This window comes from Etheostoma cragini, chromosome 7 (genome assembly GCF_013103735.1).
Source record: "Etheostoma cragini isolate CJK2018 chromosome 7, CSU_Ecrag_1.0, whole genome shotgun sequence".
Taxonomy (NCBI): Eukaryota; Metazoa; Chordata; class Actinopteri; order Perciformes; family Percidae; genus Etheostoma; species Etheostoma cragini.
In genome coordinates, this window is record NC_048413.1 from 8,960,981 (window position 1) to 8,986,196 (window position 25,216).

Sequence of the window (25,216 nt, forward strand, 5' to 3'; positions counted from 1 at the left end):
CAACCCGTTACTAGCATGGGGTACCTAATAAAGTGGCCGGTGAGTGTATATATATATATATATATACACACACACACACACACACAACACTCATTAATAATTAGTGTGTGCCATTTCTTGAGAATAGCAAATCCATATTGTGGTTAATTACTCTTACTGACTTTCAATCTCAGTTAAACTATAGAAATACATAACGTTAATATTAAATACAATGTGATACAAAATGCTGACAAGCCTGTGCCATTATTAGACAAGGACTAAATGAGGAAAAAGTACATTTTCCATCAAAATGTTCACATACTGACTTTTTTTGATATAATTTTAAGTATGAGATTAAAATTGAGTGTGTTGACACATCTCTTTTATCAGTTAAAAAAAGACTTTACATTTATGCATGTCATGTTTCTTGTCAGTCCATTGAGGAGCTGGAGAAAGAGATGCTGAACGGTCAGAAGCTGCAGGGACCAGCAACAGCAGCTGAGGTCTATCTCATCCTTAAGCACAAAAACCTAATTGACAAGTAAGTTGGGTAGCAACACAACACATTCATAATTATGTGCGCTGGTTAGAATGTAGGACATTGAGCATTGCTGAGCATTGCTGAGGACAGCAGCATTATTTTGCACTCAACAACACCTCCTCCTTCCTCCCAGGTTCCCACTGTTCAATGCAGTGTATCAGATCTGCTATCAAGGCCATCCAGTCACAGAGTTCATTAGCTGTTTGCAGAACCACCCAGAGCACATGTGAAAAACAACAAACTGACCAAGTGCCTTCTAAATGGAAACCATTACGAGTTCTCACCTGTTACCCATCAGAAATAGACGGGGGATGAGCAGTCACTCCACAGCTGTCATGTAACTACAAGGCTCCAGCCAGAGAGCGCAATCCATGCTCACTCTTTGGAGAGGTTGCATAACATTTGTGCGTTCAGCTCTCGTTTTACCACTTTGTCCTTAACACTGGGTTCCTTTTAAGTGCTTTCTTTCATTTCCTGACATTTACATGAAACTTTAAGGATTATTGTTGAAGGATTTTCTTTCCCCATGCAATGGTCAGATAGCTGTTTGTGCCTCTTTTTTTTTTTCTTCCTTTCTTCAAAATCTGAATGCATGGTGTCACTTTTCTAGACCATAGCAGAACTGAAAACACTAAAGATATCCAGACTTTACTAGATGTCATAATGATCATAATTCAAAATCAGTTTAAAAAATGTTTGAGTCCTGTTTTAGACAACCCTTGACTGCCATTCGGTTAGTAACATACAATGTTTTTATGGCACTTCCATCATGCATTCAGATTTTGGCGGGGCCAACCACTCAAGGCAAAGAAACAGCTTTCTGGAGAGTGACCTATGAATATCTAACATCATTACCGTCTAGTGAATACCTGTCCAGCGTGACAAGTTCTGTAATTATATATGTAATACCTCATTTAATTATTTGTGTGTGCTCTAAAGTGTCTTACAAAATTCACTGTTTTTCTTGTCCTGTACTGTACATTGACGCACAGCAACTGTTTTTAACAAAACGTAATGCAAGTGCCTTGAAAAGCACGGTTGCTAAGTCTAGCCATTGTCTTTTATTGTCAAATCAAAGACTACTTAACATCCGTCCACTATTCCATTTGTTGTTGTGAACCTGACCGACATCGTTTTCACTCATTTATGACTTAAGTGTTCAATAATGTCAACATTTGACTGAATAAACATTCTGTTGTCAAATCATTGCTGGAATCCTTTTTTAGGCTTGTATTAGAGGCCTACACGGAACTGCAGTGGGTATTTTGGTTGAAAAAAAAAATAATAATACTGCCAGAATATTGTTTTATATATATATATATATATATATATATATATATAAAAAACAATATTCTGAAACTTGTCACGAAGCTCCCGTTCCACCACATCCCAAAGATGCTCTATTGGGCTGAGATCTGGTGACTGTGGAGGCCATTTTAGTAAAGTGAACTCATTGTCATGTTCAAGAAACCAATTTGAAATGATTCAAGCTTTGTGACAGTGCATTATCCTGCTAGAAGTAGCCATCAGAGGATGGGTACATGGTGGCCATAAAGGGATGGACATGGTCCGAAACAATGCTCAGGTAGGCCGTGGCATTTAAACAATGCCCAATTGGCACTAAGGGGCCTAAAGTGTGACAAGAAAACATCCCCCAATCCTTTAGGTGACTGTATAGAGGTTAATTCCTCGATCCAGCGTCCTGGTTTGACTCCGACCTGCGGCCCTTTGCTGCATGTCATCCCCCAGTGGTTTAATCTTTACAAAAAATACAAATTTGTTGTTTTACGGGACATCGTGAATGAAATGGCTTAATGACACCATAAACCCACTTTTTCAAATTGAAAGTTGCAGTAGGTAAGCCTTATAAAACTAACTTGATTCTCCGTCTAATTCTGAGAAAGAAAGAGAATTATCAACTATTTTTAAGCTTTTCATTTAAATGCTGACATACCTTAAAATATAATTTTGTGACTTCCGAGCTTGAAGCCGAAAAAAACCACAAAGCATGAAACACTTTACCAGAGAAGCAAAACTAGTTTATTACAAGTAGTGGAAATGTAGCAAGCTTCACATACGAGTGTGCAGTTAACAGCAGTATTTAGTACGTCCTTACAAAGACATTCACTGTCGACCTGTGATGACACTGCTGCTGTCGAAACACTTTGAAATATGGAATGAACTTCAGTAACTTAAACTTGGTAGAAAACATGTAAACAAAAAGGGAATGAAGCTCAGTTGGAGACTACTAACCAAGTCACAGAGCTTGTTTTGTTTGTCCATAAGGACACTTAAGACTATTCCAGTACGAATGCTTTGCAAACCACAGTGTCTATTTATCTTAAAGAGGAGGCATACAAATAAATTACACTAAGTGTGATTAATAACCGCAGTCAAAGCATAATAGTATTACAATCACAATGGTTATTAAGAGTGACAGCTGGTGAACAATCATTCATGTTGTTTCTCGTCTCTGCTGTGTTCAGTTCCCATCTTTGGTTCGGTGCTTACTGGGTGAGCATGACTCAGCTGAGTGCTCTGCTCTTGTTACTCAGTCATCCTGACTAATTAAGACCTAATTAATAGAGACAGTGACATGGAGCTAGTTCATCAGACAGTGTTGACAAAAAGATATTTTTTTTTTCCCTCTCCAAGTGACTTGGTCCCACCTCAAAAAGAAAAGAAAACTTGCTGTATGTAATATATGAAGGAAAAAAATACTACCACAAAAGCCGGCATATGCCCATGATGACCACATACATTCACATTTCTTTTTTGAATGTCTGATGAACTGGCTCCAAGGAATAATTGCCATACCTGAGAAAAGAAAGCTCAGTTTCTGCTAGTGTGATGGATCCACATAGTGGAAACACCTAATTCCTTAAAAGACCCTCCAGTATTGGATAATGAGAGGGCTCACTTACCCTGCTGCACTCCTCCTCCTCCTCCTATCATACCTCTACTCCTCCCACATCTCATCAAAATTCACAGTCTGTGAGGATTGACCCATTTGTAAGTGCCTTCATAGCGAAATCCAACTTTCTTAGCAAGTTCGTCTGCTTCTGTTGGGCCACGGCTAAGAATGGAAAAGAAAAAAAAACACAATCAACAATCGGTATTAACTCCTTTTCAAACTGGGGGAATAGTGAATAACATTTCCTACCTTCCGTATTTGTAAGGCAGAGGTTTGGGCTTCTCTCTGTCTATGTGATGAAGAAGAGGTGTGAAGATCCGCCATGCTTCCTTTAGTTCATCACTGCAGTTAAAAACAATTCATCATGTGGTGGAGGACATAACAACAAATTCATGTAGTGTCATGTAAAATCTATAATATGTAATTACTGGCCGAGGCACTATGTCGCCATCTAGTGTGAAGAACTTGTAGCTCGCATAAAGCAACATGCTATTTTAACAGATGGTTTACAGGTAGTTACATGAGGCATCAGTGAAAAACTAAGACAGACCTGCGTACAAAGTGCATCTGACTCCCACAGAAGACGTCCAGGATGAGACGTTCGTACGCGTCTGGAAGCTTCACATCCTGAAAACAAAAAGTACATTTTATGTTATATTTGTTAAATTAGAAAAATACGCTTAAGAAAATAGCTTAGTTATCTTTCCTTTTGTCCTGTTATTTAAATCAACTTGAACGTGCCTTGTATCTGCTCTTGTAGGTGAGGTCCAGCTCAGTTTCCTCAGGGCTAAAGAAGACACCAGGTTTCTTGCTCATCATCTTGGCATAGACAGCCTCGTTGGGCTGCACACGCACCACTAGCTCATTCCTGCGGCACTGGTTTCCAAAAATGTCCCCTGGGACATCTGTGAACTGAAGCCGCACCTCAGCTTTCCTCTCATTTAGAGCTTTTCCACAGCGAAGAATGAAAGGGACGCCTAAGGAGTGAAACGTTTGAATGCCAATGCATTATAAAAGAGCAGCTGAAAGTGTGAGATGAGTAGGATTTGTTTACTAAAGGGCATGGTGTGTTTACCATCCCAGCGTTCGTTGTGCACATAGAGTACAGCAGTGGTGAAGGTGGCCTGAGTTGACCCTTTAGGAACTGTGGGATCATCAAGATAACCCAGTTTGGCGTCTCCCTCACCGTCTGGATCCCCCACATACTGACCGAGCACCACATCTGATATGGACACTGGAGCGATGCACTTCAGCACCTTGACCTACAAGACGGAACACAAAAGAACACAATCCCTCCATTAGAGACCCAAACCATAACATGTCGCTCCGTAATTGTAGTCGTTTTTGAGTAGTGTCAGGGTCTATCGTTTACAGCATTTGACAATATCCTACCTTTTCATCCCTGACATCATCAGAGCTAGTGGAAGCCGGTTTCTCCATGGCAACCAGGCAGAGCATTTGGAGCAAATGGTTCTGCATGACATCACTGATTGGGACAAAAAGCACAGTTGGTCACACAAAAGACAGGAAGCGACAATGTGATTGCTGTTCCTTAAAATTATAACTTATGTGTTGAAACTGGTCAAATCTTTTTATTGTATAAAGGAAGCTACCAATGAAAAGTAGTTAAGTATAGAAGCTCCTGGTACTACTCTGTTCATTCCTATATAACTTCCATTTAAACCTGGTGTATTATCTTTAAAATTATTTCATCTTAAAAATGTTTTCTCCCAACTCACCGGATGATGCCAAAATCATCAAAGTAGCCCCCTCGGCCCTGAGTGCCAAACGGTTCTTTGAAGGTTAGAACAACACAGGCCAAGCTGTCCCTGTTCCAGATTGGGCCAAAGATTCGGTTCCCAAACCTGCAATGAGCATCACAAAATCGTTACTTCTCATAATCTATACGAGGCATCACATGATAGATAAATGCACATAAAAAAGGGCCCTGATCTGAAGATAGTTTCCTCACCTGAGCACCATGAGGTTCTGCACCATTTCCTTGCCCAGATAGTGATCTATACGGTAAATTTGTTCTTCAGTGAAGAGGGAGGAGAGGTGAGTGGACAGCTCCTCAGAGCTCTGAAGGTCATGTCCAAACGGCTTCTCTACGATCACCCTGTTCCAGCCTCTACATAATACACACACACACACACACACACACAAAAAAAGAAGAACATTTCAAGTTTTGTCCACTTTGATTTCTCTCATAGTATCACAGTGCCAAACCAATCTCCACAGCACTGTGGAGTAAGGTCTGGCTACAACACATGTACATACAATAGGAGAAAAAAAACATGCTCTGGGTTGTGCATTTCTTCTAACCAATCACAATCGTCCTGGATGGTGCTACGCTCCAGACACAGCAACGCAGGCACTGCAAAATGGTCTTGGGAAAGAACTTGTTTTGGGTGGAACATTTGCACTGCTTGTACAGCACGGTGAGCCAATTAAATTAGCTGGATACATGGAAAAACATAATTTGCTCAAGAGCACAAAAACACATTAGTGGAACACAATTGGGTTTCCACTTAAACTCAATTTAAAGTATGTAAGGCAAAACAACAAATAATAAGGAACTAAAGAACACTGTTGCTAGAAGCTGTTCAGGATCACTTTTTCCCTCCATTGTACCTACTTAAGAAACTAAGGAAACTTTTTCTCTTAGGCATCAGACATCCTATTTTAGCAAGATGTACCCAATAAACAGCTTTTTCTCTTCAGAATGTTCAGGATTTGTGGAATCTATTTTAGAGAGGTGTTGATTTAACCATATGATCATTCTCGAGGATGTAGGTTGCAGTACAACTGTATTGCATTATACAGAGATGTTGTTCAGCCTATTCTCATCGGTATAAATGGAGTGGACACAATAATAGAAACACCAATGTATGGCTGCATCTATGAAAGCACCCAAAACTTTCAGTGATGATGGTAATGTTGCTGCCACCCAAATGCAGACCTCTGAACCAAGGTGCTAGTGCAGTCTTATGGTGACTGCATATCTTGTATCATCTATAAAATATATTGTATTTCTTTGTATGCACTAAAATTCAGTAAAACAGCGAAGCTTTGAATTAAAAGGGCAAGGTTTTGGTACATATTTTCAAAGAAAGGCATGCTAGTACGACAAGGGACATCATTGGAGTTTTAAGACAAACACTCACTGTTGAATTTCAGATCAGTCAAACAAGTTAACAGTGTGACAAAACAGCAGTTAGTAAGAGAAGTGTACCGACTTTGTGCTCATGCAGCATTGCTTGATGTTCTTGGTAACATCTTTGTAGACGGTAGGTGGCAGCGCCAGGTAGAAGAGACGGTTGGCCTCTGGTCCCCCGGGCAGAGACAGGATGTGCGTGTTGAGTTTGGTGAAGGAACTCTCATCTGCATATTTCCCACTGATATACGAGTTCCTGCTGAAGAAGGCTGACAACCTCTCGGTCTCTTTATCGGTCACCTGGGTTAGAGGGTAGTAACATTTACACATGAATGGATTTCATAACGATTTTGAAAATATGCAGTCATGTGTGTGAAAAAATAGTTTCATCCAGGTTCACCATGACCTGAGGACCGATTTGTTGTACTTCTAAAAATATAAATTGATTGATTATATAACTCCACAGGTTTAGCCACTTGGGGGCAGCAGAAACAAGCTGTAAAACAACACTGCCATGTCGTCTTTTAAATTGACATGGCAAACTTGTTAGCAGGTTTTTAGACCTTGTCTTCAACTGAGAACAGTTGCCAGCTGAAGCCAAAAACAATGCTGTGAGGGCGGTTAGAGTGAACCAAAACAGTAAAGTTGCATGTCGGCCAGCTGAACAATAAGCTTAAACTCACTATAAAGCCAAGTGGAACTGCAGATTAAGGTGATAATTCTCTTTAGGTTCTTAATCGCTTTAAGGATTAAACCAACAGAGGAAAGAAGAGGACCGGAGGAGATGGAAGATGGACCTGCACACATTATGTTCTTGCCTCGAAAGGTTGTTTATACAGATAAGTGGGAGTTGCATCTCAAAAGGCTCAGTTTTTACCTTCAGGTATGGCATGGAAGAAGCCCGAATGGCATCAACTGTCAATTCAGAGCGAGCAAAGCCCACAAAATACGTCTGCTCAGGGAGGAGGCCATCTCTGTACAACCACCTGGGAGAGAACAGAGAGACTTCAGTCCAGATTAGAAGTATTAATTCAATTTTCAATTCAAATTTATTTATAGTATCAATTCATAACAAGAGTTATCTTGAGACACTTTACAGATAGAGTAGGTCTAGACCACACTCCAGAATTTACAAGGACCCAAAAGTTGGGTATCCTTCCTCAGACTCTGCTGTGCTACTAGGGCTGGGCAAAATATGGATGTTATATCGATATTGCAATATGAAACTAGATATCATCTTTGATTTTGGATATCGGAATATCTTAATATGGAATATGTTGTCTTTTCCGGGTTTTACAGGCTGCATTACAGTAATATGATGTAATGTTCTGAATTTATCAGACTGTTCTACTATTAACCTTTACCCACTAAGTCATTTAATCACTTCTGGAGGTGAATAATCAAAAAGTTTAGTTAAAGCACTAGTAGTCAACCATATAATATTGTCACAATGTCAACATCTAGGTATTTGGTCAAGAATATCGTGATATTTGATTTTCTCTAGATCGCCCAGCCCAATGTGCTACTGATGCCTTCACTGGGGTCAGAGGTTAACTCACCATAGTGTTGGATAGATTTTCTTCTTTGCCAGATCTCCCTACAGGTGCAAACACAAAAATCAGAAATATGATGAACACCACTCTATAGGTGGTGATGAGCGCCACTCTATTTCACCTTAAAATTGTAGGTCACAAACACAATCATCAAGTTACAGTGCAGTGTCTTTAACAGGTCACACCGTCTGGCAACAGGTAAGCAGGTTGCTTTAGCTGTTTAAGAATTATGCAACCTTAGTAATGCCACTGAAAGCAAGTGCTAAACCCCAGACAGTGAAGACAAAAAGAACTGTCCTGGTGCCAACTGAAATAATGCTTAGTGGTTTGACTATAAGAGCTAACCATTTGAACTTCTGGTAGTCGTTGACAAGTTTTACACGACAACTACTACTACTACTACTACTACTACTACTACTACTAGAAAAATGCTACTACTAGAAAAAAAGAGCTTGTATGCCAGTGTCAGACAGACAGGAGATGCTCAGACATCAGAGATCCCCTGAAGCAAACTTCAAATCAATACAAGGACAAGAACAGAAATCAATTTAATTAAAAAGACTTTCCCATAACACCCTACTGCTGGCCTAAATCACAAACCCACATTTGCATTTAAGATGGTATTGCTCAGCTGGGAATTCAACTCATGTTAACCCTGCTTCTTTGTTTAAGATGGTGCATTTAAAATAATAACCGATGATGAGATTAACAGAACAGAAATATGCCTTTAATTTCAAACTTAAAAACTTGGCTATGCATATGAACATATATGTACAAATGTCCTACAACATAAGCAGCTAGTGAAGGTGTAAAAGTGTATGTGACTGTATGTATTCACTTTGTGATTAAACATGAAAAAGATGCTTGCAGTGCAGCCTTTTGTAACAGCTGGAGCAACACACGTATCTATAAAACAAATAACCAGAGGGAGATTGCACATAGCTCAGCCCTTCCTCTGACCTGTCTGTACAACACTGAAAGAAAAACGCTGACTGTCAGTGACACTGCAAAAATCCACAACAGCGCCACTCTATTCTCCCAAGAGCAAAACGTGCGACAGACAGGCAGACACAGCCAATAAATGACTGCAGTCTGATGAGATGTTCACAAACCTGAACAAAAATGTTTTTCACATGTAATGGAAACAAAAAACTTGAAGAAAAAAGTTCTTTAGAAAGTAGTTTGAGCAGTAAAAGCAATTTCTGTAAAATTGTGTCTTTATTTCCAACAGTGTTAAGCATGTCTTAGAAACAAATAAAAGGAGAAAGAGACACATGTAGATAGATTGAAGTTCTGGTAAAAGGAGAAGAATATTGAGAAATAAGGAAACTGGCCAGAAAGATTTCAGAATGCCTAAACTGGTTTTAGTTCCTGAACTCGACACCTGACCAGTATGAGGAAATAGTAAAACAGTGAAAAGAGGACATTTCTTATCACATTCAGATAGATCAACTTATTATTGAGTTTGTTTTAGCAGTACAAGAAATTTACTATGATTAGGCATGTGCATTAAACGCCAATATCTTTCTAGTAACAATCAAATTGAGTCTGTGACATTGATTTTCAAACTGTAAACTGCATTGTACTATTTTTTGCTTGGTTGGATTGTTGAGATTGGTTTACTTATTCTTTATGGATCGATAAAAATATATTAAACGATGTAAATTTGCTGTAGTATACCGTTGCCCCACTAAGTGGACCCTCTTTTTTTAAAATGAGATTTAGTTACAGGTGTGTTTGATGACGCCTTCCCTCTGAGGAAGAAAAAAGTAGCAGCATGCCACACTCTGCTCACTGAGCCTCATTCTGTTGATGAACTCTAAAAAAAACGTTGTGGAAAAAGTTGTGGAAATTCCACAGAGTTGTTGTTGTTGTTGGTGGTGGCTGTGCGGTCTAGCTTCAACAGAAGCAGTTTCACAGTAACACGGGCTGAGAGCTTTGTGTCAGACTACTTAAGCCACCTACAAACGATCCATGTTAAACTGCTGTGCGCTGGCTGTTCCATTGTTTTTCTACAGGGGAAGCGGTGGCGGCTAACTAGGCGGAGCCCTACCCCTGGAGCGGTGGACCGCTCGGCATTGCCACAGAGCATTGTGCTCAAAGTTTATCATTCATTCATTTGAGTTTACTTGTTTGTTTGTTTTTATTCTGAATGTAGCCTACTCTGATGTTGTGTCAAACAAAGATCATATCAGTAGTTGAAAAACGGTTTTCTAGTAGTAAAATGTCCAACTCATTTCATTAATCCTTAATGATTAATGGATTGTTAAGGCAGCTGAATATCGGTTTAAAAAATGGCTTAAAATTTGCATACCTTATTTTAAAATGTTTTTACCACTATATCTCATGTAAGCAAAGTTGTTTTTATAAATGTTTATGTTGATACAATAAATAACAACTGATGCATTTAGGGTGTGTTTGATTTAAGCCATTAAATGAAGACAAAAAGGTAAGAAAGAAATGTTTAGGCTAGGAAAAGTAAGCTTTTTAACAGAATATTTATGTCACAGGACCAAACTCAGGTCTCATAATGATGCCGAGCCTGAGGACATACACAATATTGAAATGATAAGCAGAGAGGAACCTTGAGGTTTTAGTGTCTCAATTTTAGGCTTTTGAAAGCTCGGATGACTCTGCGGTGCTTGTTTGCATAAGTTTGGGTGAAATCAGTTTCAACATTTCCTTATTCACATTATGTGCAATTATTGCAGTATTTCTAAAGATTTCAACACACTTTCTTTGACATTATGGCAAACAATTATTGTGTAAGTGGCCTACTCTGTATGTGCCAAAAATAATAAAGCAACACAGAGCAAAGGTACATGCTGGCTGGTCCTAACAGCTTTTCTGAATTACAGAGTAAATTGTGTGTCATCCAGATCATTAGCTTTTACTTATAAAATCCCTGTCTAGATTATGGCGGCCCTCCCTTGCTCTCACCGAAGCCCCCATGATGATGAAGATATGAGCATCGGACTGATGGAACTCCACATCTTCATGCAACTCCTTCCTCAGCTCCCCAAACACCTCGGAGCGAGAGAGGGGGATGTTGCTCATTTTCTCTAAAAGCAGACAAAAATATAATCTAGTAAATACAAATGTAACAATGTTTTTTGACATGTTAAAGAAACCATCAACCAACAAATACAGAATGCATCCTACTTATCATGAACGTACCACGCCTGCATTTTGTATGAATTAGTATGCAGCCGATGATTTAGTAAAAAAGAAAAATATGAAAAGAACGTTTTTGAGTCCTCGCCTCATATGTGAAGTCAATGGACTTTTGTTCTGGACTGTAAGCACCCTAAATAACTTCATATAATTACTGCAAACTGATATGAAAACGTAATATCTTTTGGCTGTGGACTACTGGACACACAAACAAGACAATTGCCAACATTACATTCTCAGAAGGTGGCTATTTTCTCCATCATAATCCTAATACATCTAATATAATACTAAAGCAACAAAAAAAAAAGTGACAAAAAGAACTGATTGATTAGTAAGTAAATTTGTATACTTTATGGTTTCCTCTGTAGATCAGCATTGACCAAATATCTTGAGCTTGAAACAAACTTAGTAAAAATGTTTGATTTCTATTCAAAATTGATTTAGTTTGAAAAGGGTATGAGCTACATTTTGTTTTACATGTATTCTCATTATATGCCCAAGACCGTTGTCAGTGTTTTGGTTCATTTTGTGAAAAGAAAAAGTTGAAACACTATGGTATGATTTACATGTTGTAATGCCTTGTAATCTGCAAGTACCTTTATCAATTTAAGTGTAATTTTAAAAAATAAATGTAATTTCGAGTAATTTTGATATGCAATTATCATTTTAGTCATGCGTTAAGAGAATACCAAAATTGTCTGGTTCTGGCACTGTTCCTTTACTTCCTCAATTACCGAACTTCCAAAGATAAGAACCAACATATTTGAGAGAGGACAAACTAAGATTTCCGTGTGACTCATCAGGAAGTAGTTTTTTCAGTTATTTCACCACAGACTTCTTAATTTTACCCATACCAAGACCTGCAGACTGCGTTGACATTGAAAAATCTGAAACGCATTTCTAAAAAGCTAGCAATAGACAAACTTAAAAACTCATGTAACACATTCCAGACATAAAAACAACACTCAGAGGTTCAGCACGTTGAGATCTGTTGGTGGTGATTGTGAGATACAACCCCCATTCTTAGCCTGTCACACAACAAACTAATGATATTAGTCAAATCCTCCAAATCCCGTATTTAAAAAGGGATAAGCGTTACTGCAGAACACCGTGATAAAGCTGGATGCATTTCGGCTAACACATCAAGAGAACACGAGTTGACATATTTCTGCTCATGGATAGTTAGCTAGCTATTAACATCAAGCGAAACCAGCTCAGATTGTGCTGCTTTTTAAACTGAGCTACACATCTTGTTTAACTGCATGCTGTGCTAATACCAAAACCGCCCTGTCTTCATCCCTTACCTTCAAACGCTGTTGCGCCAACATGACTTGACAGGCAACAAATCCCTAAACTGCCGCTGTACAGCTAGCAAACAGCACCTAGCTTACTTCTAGCTAGCTAATTTACATGCAACAATAAACACGGTTACGTTAGCGCTACAGAAGTTAAACTACTGCTACTCACACAACGAGATGATAACTTGGCAGTTAAAACCCTGAACCAAACCCGACGACAGGGCACGGGCTTTACACACGCTCACAGCTGATAACAGTCGAGGGAGAGTGTGGTGCGCGTTTTTGAGTCCTGCCTACTTCCCTGTTTAAGTGATAAAGAAGAAATCGAGAGGTTTTTATTGGTTTGGGAGAAACATACCAGCGCTCGCTCGAGTTCCCATCACTGTCGAAGCAAGTGACGCCATCGACTCTGTCGGTGGGCGTGGTTTAACTGTACACACCCATAGACAGTTAAAGAAGACACACACCCTCCGAGCACACACGTGCACACACTCCCGCCGCGCACGCACTCACGCACACACGCACACACGCACACAGAAGTGTAGTTGCCTTCCCAGCAATGTTGAGTATGAGGAAACAAAGAAAGAAATTAGTTAAAATGAGAAACAATTGAACATTTTTTCAGCTTTATTTTTTGAAATATATAACACTGTAATTAACTCTTTTCCTTTTACAAAACATGAACAACAAGAATTGTACCACTGGGTATAGATGAATACTTCTGCCAACTAGTCAAGTTGCAGTTTACATCTATTTCAGTCCAGACTAATATATAAATATATAGACAAGGCAACAACACAAAGACACAAGGTCATAATAGGTTTCCTGTATGTAATACACACTGTAGATACACGATCCGTCCTTCCTGCACGATCCGTTCAGCGCAAGTGCAATATGTCCGCGCACGCGCAGATGATAATCATTATGTACGAGAATTTACGGCACTGCACAATCTGTTCCGCAGTAGCGGTTTGCTGTTAGCCTCCACCGGAAAGCTAATAATGTTGGTTTAGCTAACAGCTGTTATGGCTAACCGCTAGCTGACAGCTTGATTCAGCCAAAACAACGTTACTCAAACTAAAGAGTGGGTAAAGCAGGCTACAGCTAAATTAAGACTTTACAGTAATAATAAAGACAAGTATTGGGTGATCGTATTTTTAATGAGCAAAAGTAAAATAGAACTCACGCAACAGCTGTTACATATTTAAATGGTTATTTTAACTTTTGAGGGTATTTTACAAGCTATCTCAGCTAGTGGTTAGCCGAATTAGCTGTTAGCTAAACTAACTTTAACTTTCCGATGGAGGAAAACAGACTTTCTTTAACTGTCTATGGGAACAGATTGTGCAGTGTCGTAAATCCGCATTCATCATGATATCATCTGCGCATGCGCAAACATAGTGCACATTATGTAGGCTACATGAACAATGGAGCAATCTAAAAAAAAAAAATTACTACATGTAGGCCTACACTACTGTTACACGTGCAAATTAAGTAGAGTTATTGCACATGAGACTAAGGAGTTTTTACTATTGCTCTTGAACAAAGGTACCCTGAATCTGCGAACTGAGGGGAGTATTATGAACTCAGAGTGAAGGGGATGGTTTGTACAGTCTAATATAGACTGGGCCTTGCAGAGAAGGCTACTTTCTGGTCAAAGATAACCATCAAGGGGGACTGTGGGAAACCTATAACTTTGGACTGAATGATGCCAGTGTAGAAGTGCACCATCATTGGACAGGTACAGTCTCAGTAACTTACAGCTAGGCACTGAAGTTTTTAGCAAACCTTACTCAAACAAGAGTAAATAGTACATTTGTTGGGTACTTTTTCCATCTGTGGATTAATCTGGTTCTCTAGGGAGTGTATTTGAAATTGACTTAAAATAAACAACAGTGTGTGTGTATTTAAATGAAAGAACATGTGTCCCAGTCTACCAGTGTTTTAGACAACAGTGGAGCTCTATAGCACAGAGGGATGAAATAAAATCAGGCTTTAGCTACACAGTAAATACAATACGTCAGTAGCAAGAGGCTCATTGTTGATTTCGGTCTTTTGGAGTTGTAAACCATTAGAAAAATAGAAAACATCACAAGACATATACTTTAACTGAATACTCAAATGCTTAAATGAAAGCCAGAGTTATTGATTATTGGGATGATTCCTCCTGTTGATGGCTGTAAAGAGATGCCATCCTAGTGCAACTCCTGTGCAGAAATGCCTTATGACCGAAAGGACAGACAAAGCTAATACGAGTTAACCAAATCCAGAGGGTATTTTCCATATATACAGTCACAAAACAGTCACCTTCTTGAGTTAAAACACAGTCACATTTTGAGTTTGCACTAGAAACACTAAAAGCCAGGAACGAATGCAGACAGCCAGAAACAAACACAGACAATCAGACACTGAAATAAGAGAACAACAAAGAGTGGTAATGAGAGACAGGTGACACGAGGGCTGGCAAGGAACAGGTGAAACATGTCATTCCGGTGTAGACAATCACAAAGACAAGGCATGAAGTAAAACAAGACATGACACATGAGAAAAACACTGTGGCTGCAGGACCTAAGGCTCACCACCAGTGTTTAAGTTTGAGTGTTAAAAAGTGGTAAGATAATTAAAAGGTATTTATTTAGAAACGGGCTGGCTGCTAGTTAGCTAACGCTAGCTTCTGCGCTCAACTAAGGCAGCGCATCTATGCCGCTGACAATGGTGTAATGATTCATATGGACTCCCAAGACAAGACCGTGCTTACCCGACTGGCCAATAGGAACGTGGCCTCGCCCATGACATTATTTTCACATTGAGAGAGAAATCCTAATGCTAGAGCAAGAAATTGTATTGAGAGCAAAGTCTTAGGTTTTGAGAGATAGAAGAAAAAGTTTTGGTGAGAAACAAATTTATATTTAAACTTTTTTAGTCTCAAAAATTAATATTTATTTTCATAAAATGCTTTTTCTCTCAAAGATTTTTTTCCTCTCAAATCATTTATTTTCTCGCATGTAATAAAGAAACAAATCTAGCTACATATTCAACCACCACTGATATACACTTTGTGCATTAATGGAAGAATTTAAGGAGGTTTTAAGAATTTAATGATGCACAATATGAAGAGAAATACATCTGTCTATTGATTTGGATCCATCTTTGCGTGTAGCACCATGAAGACACTCACCATCCGTGCTGGCATCATCCACCAGTAAGATCTCTGTGAGCAGGGTTGCAGGAGCCGTGTGCAAAACACTGTCGACCATCCTAAGCAGAGTGGACCTGGCCTCATTATGAAATACTATGATAACGTTGGTGGTTGGGAGGCCAGGACAAAGCCAAAAGATCTGTTCCAAGCAACTGTCAGAAGCAAACTGAAAGTTAACAGATGTCAGATTTGTAACAAATGTACACTGTTTGATTTATTACAGTCAGATGGCTGAGAGGATAACTCTCTTTTTCTTAGTAGTCTTCATGCTTTAAGGCTGTACAAATCTCTCTTTACAAACCCTTATGTAAAAGGTTTAAAAAAGAAATGTTTTGCACATCAGAGAACAAAATGCTGAAATGTACCTCTGGGCAGAGGTCTAGGTCTAACATTCTAGTTTGCTTAATGCTAATTTACTTTTGATTGTTTAATGTAATACTTTGTTTCTGATTTGTAACTAGAGCTTGAGCTGTAAAGGATAGTGGCCTGATATTATCGGCCTGATATTATCAGCTTGATATTAGCTTATAGATATAGCCAGTGGTGGAAATGGTGCCGGGGTAAAATAGTATAATAACTAAAGATGTTTTTGGATTCACAGATTGTTTTATTAAATTAAATTAAATTAAAGTAATTTAAATTAAACAAATCTTAGTCAAGTGCATGTCATGCAGGGTAACATAATGGCGGATATTCTGGTATAATCAAGAGCCGGATATTTATCATATTCAATTTTATATCTTGGTATTGATGGTGTATCTTTATATTAAATGGAGCTAGAAAAGTGACTGTGACTTGTGGCATTGAAAATAAAATTTGTCATTGAAACTGAAGTAATTTTTTTTCTTCAGCTGAACATTATTCAGTGCCAATACTTGTAGTTTCAATGACAACTTTTATTTTCAATGCCAATACTTGTAGTTTCATTATCACAGGTTACTGTCACTGTTCTAGCTCCACACTTCCTCACCTCCACCTTCTTACTCCAGAGGAAGTCTCTGAGGGAGCAGTGGCTAATGGAAGGAGCGCCCTTGTTCCCGACCTCCAAGAGCCCCCGCTCCCCTCTTTGGGACGCCCAGGATAATGGAAAGCACATTGGCAAGTACTCTCTCTCCCTGTCTCTTTTACTCTCTCTGTGTTTGTTTATTCCCTTTTTTTTATTTTTTGTTGTTGTCAATATGTATGCTTTGGCAAATCTGAATTTGAATTCCGCCACTACTCAACTGAACGCAGGCAGAGAGTGAGAGGATGATCCTACCTGCACACTTATCACAGACAGGGCTAGTCTTTTCTTTATTGCAATGGACAATGTTGTCCCTGAGGTCTACACTCCAAGATCTCAGTGTTACTATTGCAAAGGGCCGCAGCTCTGCTTCACTTTCCCAGAAAACTCTTCACACACACCGCCACATCGCCTCTAGGGGAATTTAAACCTGCCTAGTGTTACTTAGATCCCAAAATAAGGCTACAATCATATTTAAGCATCACATTGAAACAAACTAAGAGGGCATTTTTTTGTATAGATTTGACGTTTTTGTGTATGCATATATCTCAGCTTGCAGTCAGAGAGTCAGCAGTTGGAAGAGGAGGAAGTGAAGCTGAAGTAACAGATGAAGCATGGCCAAACGGTGGGGAACTTGCACACACACACACACACACACACACACAAGCAGGAACTTTGTGAATGTAAGCAGGCGTGTTACGTAAACAATTAAGCACTAGATCCACTCTGAAATTATTGTTTTGACTCAGGCCAAGCGCAACTATGTTTACTTCACCTCGCTAAAGGTCTTCATTGTAGAACATAAGAGTTGTCCCTCTTTTCCTGCCGTCCACTACAGGGTCTGTTTAGTAGTCTTGTCTGTTTGAGTTTAGCTCACAACAACAGGAGACATAAACAGAGGATCCAGCCTCCGATGGAGGAGAATGTATGACCTTATCCTTGGTGTGAAAATACTTCAAATCACTTTGAACAGGCCCTGCTAGCAAAGCTTTGGTTTAGTGGGCAGACTGAGAGTGTGTGACAGCTAATAGCTTTTTTTATTACCTTGTTTGCCTAATGCTTTCTGGTGAGATTAGTGGTGTGTGATGTGAGATGTAGTTAAGATGCTACACCATACTGTGTAAAGGGGTCAGCCTTTCAGAGGGAAGGTCAGGCTTTTCAACTCAATCACTCCCCCTTGTGACCAAGCCGCATGTCATGGTCATTTTACATCTAAACTCATCACTATCCATCTGAGAGTTCACAGTGACACATCAACTATTTAAGTACGGTCTGTGCTGTTAAGAGTTAAGGATAAAAACTTATTAAAATGACTTGAGGAAAAGTATTCTGCATTTTGTCTGTTTCCCTAAAGCGTCTGTGATGTGGATGTGCCAGTATTAGCATTTTTTTCCCCTTCAAATTACACTAGATGTTTAGGCAACACAACACAAACAATGTCACCATTTGGGTAACTTAAATTACAATCCCTCCACTGTTCCTCTTACCCAACAGGAGGCAGTGAAAGTGGCTGAGGCTGGAGCAGGTAAGTAAGATCAGATGAACCTTTCACTACAGAGAAATTTGTGAGCATCAGCTTTTAATGTTGCACTTGTGCATCGATATACTGACAAGATGAGTTATCCAAAGAAGCACAGGTGCGTTGAATAAGCCACATTGTAATTCTGTTTTCAGTTTAGATCTAATGATACAGTTACATCTTAGTTTGAATATATAATTGAAAGGTACAGTAGACTTAATTGTGTCATTTTCAGGGAAACTTCAGTAATCCTTCCTGTAGAACTTCAGGATTTCTATACTGCACGTATGACTGAAAAACACTGCTACCTGCAATAAATACAATTTTTTTTCTTTTCTTCATCAGAAATGGTTGTGCAGAACAGAGAAAACAATGCAATAGGATCGGGTGGGTATAGCGTTGACTCGTGTCATAAAATGCACACAGACATACGCCCCAATATTCTCATGAAGCTCATGTGCGGAATGCAAACCCCAATTAACCTTAAGAGAATCCTGCACACATTAAATAACAAATATCCTGAATTATCCTTTTCATTCTTCCCCTTAGTTGTTATCTAATAGCCATCTTACCACATCCCCTTAAAGACCATAAAATCTGTCTGTACGCATTGAATAAACTCATTTACAAAATTTGCACTTTAAAGAAAGAAAGGCACAGGCATACTTATTAGTTCACAAAAAGTTCATACATGCTGTGAGGAATATGTACCTATGCTGAATGAGATTGAGCATATAAATGTATGCTAATAGGCACTCAAGTGCATAACTTGCATTCTTAGTGTACGTGGACAGCTGCTGAGGTGGACAAAAGAGTTCTGTTAAGGAAATTGAGCCATCCATTTATATTTAAATCATTTAGCAATTATAATTTTAGACCGCTCATGACAGTACAATAAATATCCACTTATATTCAGTTATCACATTCTGCTCCGTAACAAATAGAAGCCTTTGGTCATAGACACTTTATGGCCTGGATTTAAAACAGTGCTACCCTTTATAAGCTTCTGCATTTTATATTAGAGCAGAGGTGAGTGACTTTTCTGTGTTATTGCGTTAAGATTCATCACTGGCAGAACCTTTTATTTACTGCATTACAATACATAAAGTAGCTCTATTGAGCACATTGAGACATATTTTAATTCATTCTCATAATTTCAATCAAGTTACGGTGTATCGACACCACCTACAATTAAAGCTAATGATCAGTGTAAATGACAGTGAGGCAGATTGATTGCAAATTCACTCAAAATCATTTAAATCTATCAACAGGGCTACATTTTCTAATGAATGCAATTCCTAAGATATACCCTCCTTTACTCAAAGTGAATTGTATTTGATGTGTTTTAAAAAACAACTGAAGGTAAAGTAAAGACAACCCAAAGGGAACAACTGGATGAAACCGCAGTTGTCCTTACCAATGGTAAAGTAGACTTAAAAGCAAACCCCAATGACAACATTACCACCACCAACGGACCAGTTGGAGCATGACATTGGAGCCGGAGTTAAGCCTGGGTGTTTCTGAGGCAGAGCCTGGTCGGCTTAAAAATGTCTACATGAATGGGGAGGAGGACGAAGGGACTGTGGCAATGAGAGCAGAATGTGTGATCATCACAGATGAAGGGGATGATTTACTTAAAGATCGTGCACCACAGGAAGATCAGCGGGAGACCATTACGTTAGAGGAAACCCCTCTGCCAAATCCAGAAGGAAGCCAAGATGGAGGGGAGGCTGTGGAGGAGGTAGGAAGTACAGAAGCCACTCCAGAATCTTTCACACAATCAGAGAAGAGTGAGGCCGCTGAACACATTGCGGAGGCACCACCAGCAACTGGAGATGGAGCCGTGCAGGGTGGCGTGGAGACAGGCAAAAATGGAGATCGAGAGACGAAAAGTGAAGGACAGCACAGACAATGGGAAGACCCAACCTCTGTGCAGGTGCAGTCCCTAGCCAATGCTCTAGAGGGCACTGCAGTGGTTTTAGTGCCAGTCTACTCTAAGGTGCAACCTTCTACTCTCACCCTCGAGCTAGAGGCTGAGCCTGAAGCTGAGGCAGCATTTAAAGCCCAAGACCCTGCCCCTCTGCCTGGCCAGTTCCAGGAGGTGCCCCTGGCCGATCCTCAGGGGATCCAGAGGACAGAGGCAAGGCCGGAGGAGAAGGAGCCCCTTCTGTTGCAGGCCGATGCCCCCAACACCCAAGCAAGAGCAGCACCAGCTGCCTGCACAGAGACAAACAGCCCGACCAGGGCTAGCCAGAGAGAGGAGACCTCTCTGTACCTCTGTACGTTCATGTCCAGTCTACCCAGAACTACTACTTACTTCAAATTTATTTCACACACTATACACAAACAAAATCTGTTGTTGTTTTTAAACACTGTTTGAGTTTGATTTAATTTTCCTGGTTAGCAGATGAGCCAGCTAATCTACATAGTATCATAAAACCCACATATTAAAGATGTAATATTTTAAACTGTTGTCCCTACATGTATAATTCATTGGGTAATAGTCATAATCTAAATATGAGATTCAATGTCCAAAGATCTGGAAAGGTTCAGAGAGGATATTGCTCTAATTGAATTACTGAATTAATTTGGGATTTGGGATTTTTGTAAGAGATACTTTTAATCCAAGTATAGGGCCTGAAGATTTTCTTCACTCTGTTTTAGGTTTGACAATACACAGATTGATGGTATGAAATGGCCTTTTTTATAAACCACGGTGTGTACCACTGAATATTTGGTCGGATGTTGTCAGATTTAAAAGAGAAATTATTTTAAAATGCCTGACAGTATGCATTTGATATTTTTATCAGAATTACTTTTGAAAGAAGTGTTCCAGAGCTCCTGACACAGCTCTGTGCATGGCTGTGTTAACTTTATACAATAACATGTGGACTTGAGAGTGTTTGTCAGCTTTGAAATGATTGATTAATGGTTTCATGGTTAAACTGACACATTGCTTGATGTTCCTCCAGCTTCTGTTCCTCAAACATTGAATTTGTTGCTTCATACAAAAACAAACCCACTGGAAAATGTTTAACCATTCACTTCATAAGGTTATTTACTTGTAATTCCCTCTGTCAGGGGAGTGGGAGTCTGCAGTTATCCTCAGACAACTGGTATTCATCTATCCAGGCAGCTTTAGTTGTGGTAAATGTCCTCCTGAAGGGTGGAAGAGATGAAACTTAGACTAATGTCTATGAGACATTCTGCATTTCTCATAAATCCTCCGATTACACTTAGATTGTGTGTACTGTTGCAAAGATGATACTAGTGTTTTGGCTGTTGAGTTGACAAAGTCATAGTAACATCCCACATTTACTGAATTATTCCACACAAAAAAAAAGAATTCCTAGAAATTGCCCTTTCCATGAGGATGCCAATAAACAAACAATGACCGGAATTGAACTGGAACTTTCCCAAACAATTCATCACCATGAAACTTGGTTTAAAACCACAGTGCAAGTGAGTTAAGGTAGGCACATTCTCGATACATTAGCTTTTTTATTTAATTTTTTCTATTTACAATATCTGAGTTACAGTGAACTTAAAAATTACATGTGAAAAGTAAGAAAACTATAAATCAAAGAATTCTAATTGCCCTCTCACAGAGAACACAGTTGGACTCTGCTCTCAGTGTTCTGAAATCTCCATTTTTTACTTGATGCAGCTAATAAAACAGACAAAAATCCATACTGGCACCAGTTGCAGAGACACGCTGCTGTGCCGCTGTACAGGTGGATGATTTCTACAAGCAAAGACATGTATGTTGTGTGCGCCATCACGCTATTTTGATTGATGTCCTTGAGCCATTCAGCTCCTCTGGACTGTAAAGACCTGGTGAAGCCTTTGGATCAAGTGGATCCTCGTCACTTTGAGTGCAGATGGGCTATGGTTGTATGAACATCGGTGGAGCTCCTTTAATACCAGTCGACAGTATACGTATTGATTTCAACAACTCAACATACACCCAAGTCAATCGTTATGGGGACCAGTGCCACTCTGTGTCCCAGGACATCTCAATAGAAGGCCCTAACCTTTACTCTCAGGCTGGGCTGACGTCTACCATCAATGGGACCTTCTTGAATGCGTCTTGTTCAGACTGTGTGGTGTTTTTTGTGGTCATGGAAACACTGAAACATGTAGAAGTGGTGATGTGTCTGTTCACAGTGGTGGACCAGAATAAGTTGAAGGAGGTCAGAGCTCAGGTGCAGCGTCTGAATATGCTAACACCTGTTGTTATGGATCGTACCATAGAGCTTTTTCCAGACATGTCCCGCCCCAGCTTAGACACTTAAAAGAAGACAGAGGATCCGAAGGCTTAGGAGACTTTGGTACTTGATATCTCCTCACAGTGTCAATGAATTGTATGTTGTACACAGTGTTTGTTACTGCTTTAGGGCAGATGGCAAAAAAAGGAATGTAAGATTTCATGAATAATCATAAAAATCTTCCTGCAGTACAACAGTGAATGCATCTTTATCAAACAGTATTATGTTTCATGTTAACAGAAAGACAGATGAACTGCTTGTTGAGCCATAATCTGTTCATCCCCTTTATGCAAATCTAAGGGAGCTACAATAAACAGCTTTAATTCTTACATAAATATGAAAAAATGTCTTTCTTAATAACATATCCTCCAATAAATTCACTTGATTACAAACACAGGTGAAGACCATTTTCTTATCTCCACACACCATCCTAAGAGTTTCCTCTCATGTTAATGTGTTTGATATAAAACATTAAAAAAAAATATATATATATATATACACAGATGTAAACAAAAAAAGGAAATTGTGATTAAAAAAAAAATAAGTATTTTTCTCATGATGAATTGGCTTCATCTTAATTTCGTTTAATTTTCTTACAAAATTCAATCTGGGAAAGTACAAATCTTTTCAATACACCACTCTTTGTGAGGGGTCACAATGAAACAGATAGTACAGGATAGCCAGGAATAAGCATACCAGTCTTCTCGTTTAGTTTTAGCTTAATGAAAAATGTCAGTTTTCAAGAAATATCCATGACATTTTGACATGTCACAGCAGACAAAGTACAGGTGTAAATAAGCACGTTTTCGCAGCTCTCTTACAAGGAGGTCTGTTGACCAGACGGTCAGAATTTCCAGACTTTAAAAACCAAGAACTTTTAGTATGCTAAACAAAGTACAAAGCACATTTTAATACTGTTTGAGTATAAACCCTGAATATGCACAGAACTGAAATCCATATAAAGTAAAAGAGACAGAGCATTATATTGATTGTATTTGATTAACAATAAAGGCAAAAAATTGTCAAATTTTGCATGGAACTGTAAGTGTGTACTTTATGTCCATATTTACAGTATGCGTATGTCCATGTGTATTTTGTAGATGCGTGTACACTGAGCAGCACAGTGTAGCCAACTTGTAAGAAGGGAATGATCTTGTCTTCTATCTGTCTTTGTGTATGTTCAAGGTGTTTTAATGTTTGTTTGTTAGATATGTAATACATTTTCACAGTGTCTTTATTCAAATATTTAGTTCACACTAAATGATCAAATATACTCACTTCTATTTCAGATAAAGCACTTTTTTTTATCCATGGTTTAATTAGACTTTAGACTTTGTCAAGGTTTCTGAAATATTTCCATAGAATTGTCAGGGGTTGCCAAACTGGAGGTTTCTGATCCAACTCAGTATATGAACACAGAAAATCATCCTGACCTCCTTCATTTATTGTACAATATAACAGTATATATGTTTTGTTAGTCTACATACATATAGTGTGTGTGCTGGCTCTCATTAAGGGAAGTCTTCACTTCCAGATCAGAGTCTCAGACTAACTCAGATTAATTTCAAATCAGAAAAACAAATCTAACCCGACAAAGGGAAAATATGTCATAATTTGATAGAGTTTGAAGCAGTTATTATTGCTTAACACGTCAGTCCTCCAGGGACTCAGATGTGTATTGATCACAACAAGATTAATAAAAATACCTTCAGAAAATGCACAGCTTGACCTCACAGCTACTTCTGGTATTCCTTCACAAATATTAATATGACAGAATCTCACAATGTACCCACAACAGTGCCAACTAGTAAAACTCTACAAACAAAAGTAGTGACAAACCGTACTCAAAACATTCATCCATTTCACAATCATAGAATCCACAGGGGGGAAAACAGGACTCTGCTCTCTGGTATTTTCTGTATTTTGAAACTGGGATTTTCATAGATAAGTATAAAAGCAGCCCGATCTCTTTACCAGCCACATTCTCTGTTAAACACAACAGTGTGAGAGCCAGCGACTGCCTACAAACATTACAATGTTTTGTGCTGTGTGTGCCATCACTCTTCTCTGTTTGGTATCTGGGAGCCTTGCAGCTCCCCTGGCCTGTGAAGTCTTGGTCCGGCCTTTCGATCAACTGGATCTGGGTCGCTTGGAGGGAAGATGGGCTATGGTCGCAGGCGCTCTGAGCGATCACCTGTACCTACAACGATTCAAACAAAGAGACAGTGCCACTATTAACTTCTCCAGCAACACCAGCGACACTAACATCTCCTATTCCAGAAGCATCCATTTAAATAACCAGTGTCTCTACCATTCCTACAACATCTCCCTGGAAGGCAGCAGCTTCACCTATGATGGGACAGATAAGAGCAACCTCACCGGAAACTTTGTCCACACATCCTGTCAAGACTGTGTGCTGATGCGCATGAACGTTGAGTCTGGGAAGCGGCAGCACTTTTACCTGTTCAGCAGGAGGAGGCAGCTGGAGCAGAAAGAGATGGAGGAGTTCAGAGCTCAGGTGAAGTGTCTGAACATGCCTCCACCTGCTGTGTTGGATCCTACCAAGGAGCTTTGTCCAGAAGAGACGGCCGGTGATCCAGCAGCCAACTGA

At 39.3% G+C, this 25,216-nt stretch overlaps 3 protein-coding genes across 4 annotated transcripts in view; 2 read left to right on the forward strand and 1 right to left on the reverse strand.

Annotated features, from left to right (window-relative positions):
• LOC117947292 (glycerol-3-phosphate dehydrogenase [NAD(+)], cytoplasmic) overlaps positions 1 to 1,726 on the forward strand; it is a 6,746-nt gene extending 5,020 nt beyond the window's left edge. Inside the window, exons 7-8 of the mRNA XM_034876034.1 lie at positions 414 to 520; positions 654 to 1,726. Coding sequence (XP_034731925.1) covers positions 414 to 520; positions 654 to 750 — 204 coding nt within the window. The 3' untranslated portion in view covers positions 751 to 1,726. The remainder of the gene's footprint in view (positions 1 to 413; positions 521 to 653) is intronic.
• Positions 1,727 to 2,537: 811 nt separating this feature from the next.
• Positions 2,538 to 13,050, reverse strand: LOC117947291 (glucose-6-phosphate 1-dehydrogenase). Of its 2 annotated transcripts, none has more exons than XM_034876032.1 (14): positions 12,975 to 13,050; positions 11,085 to 11,206; positions 8,151 to 8,188; positions 7,469 to 7,577; positions 6,674 to 6,891; positions 5,407 to 5,565; positions 5,174 to 5,299; positions 4,827 to 4,920; positions 4,510 to 4,696; positions 4,176 to 4,411; positions 3,985 to 4,061; positions 3,684 to 3,776; positions 3,412 to 3,596; positions 2,538 to 3,367 (listed from the first exon to the last, which is right to left on the reverse strand). In XM_034876032.1, exons 1-13 carry the CDS (start codon positions 13,018 to 13,020, stop codon positions 3,506 to 3,508), a joined length of 1,596 nt encoding a protein of 531 aa, XP_034731923.1. In that variant the 5' UTR covers positions 13,021 to 13,050; the 3' UTR covers positions 2,538 to 3,367; positions 3,412 to 3,505. The 2 variants fall into 2 exon arrangements, with proteins under 2 accessions (XP_034731923.1, XP_034731924.1); XM_034876033.1 differs by having other exon boundaries at positions 12,786 to 13,034.
• Positions 7,207 to 25,216, forward strand: LOC117948160. The gene is made up of 4 exons (XM_034877675.1): positions 7,207 to 7,211; positions 19,817 to 20,616; positions 22,436 to 22,530; positions 24,608 to 25,216. The coding sequence occupies exons 2-4, from the start codon at positions 19,824 to 19,826 to the stop codon at positions 25,214 to 25,216; spliced, it is 1,497 nt and encodes a 498-aa protein (XP_034733566.1). The 5' UTR covers positions 7,207 to 7,211; positions 19,817 to 19,823.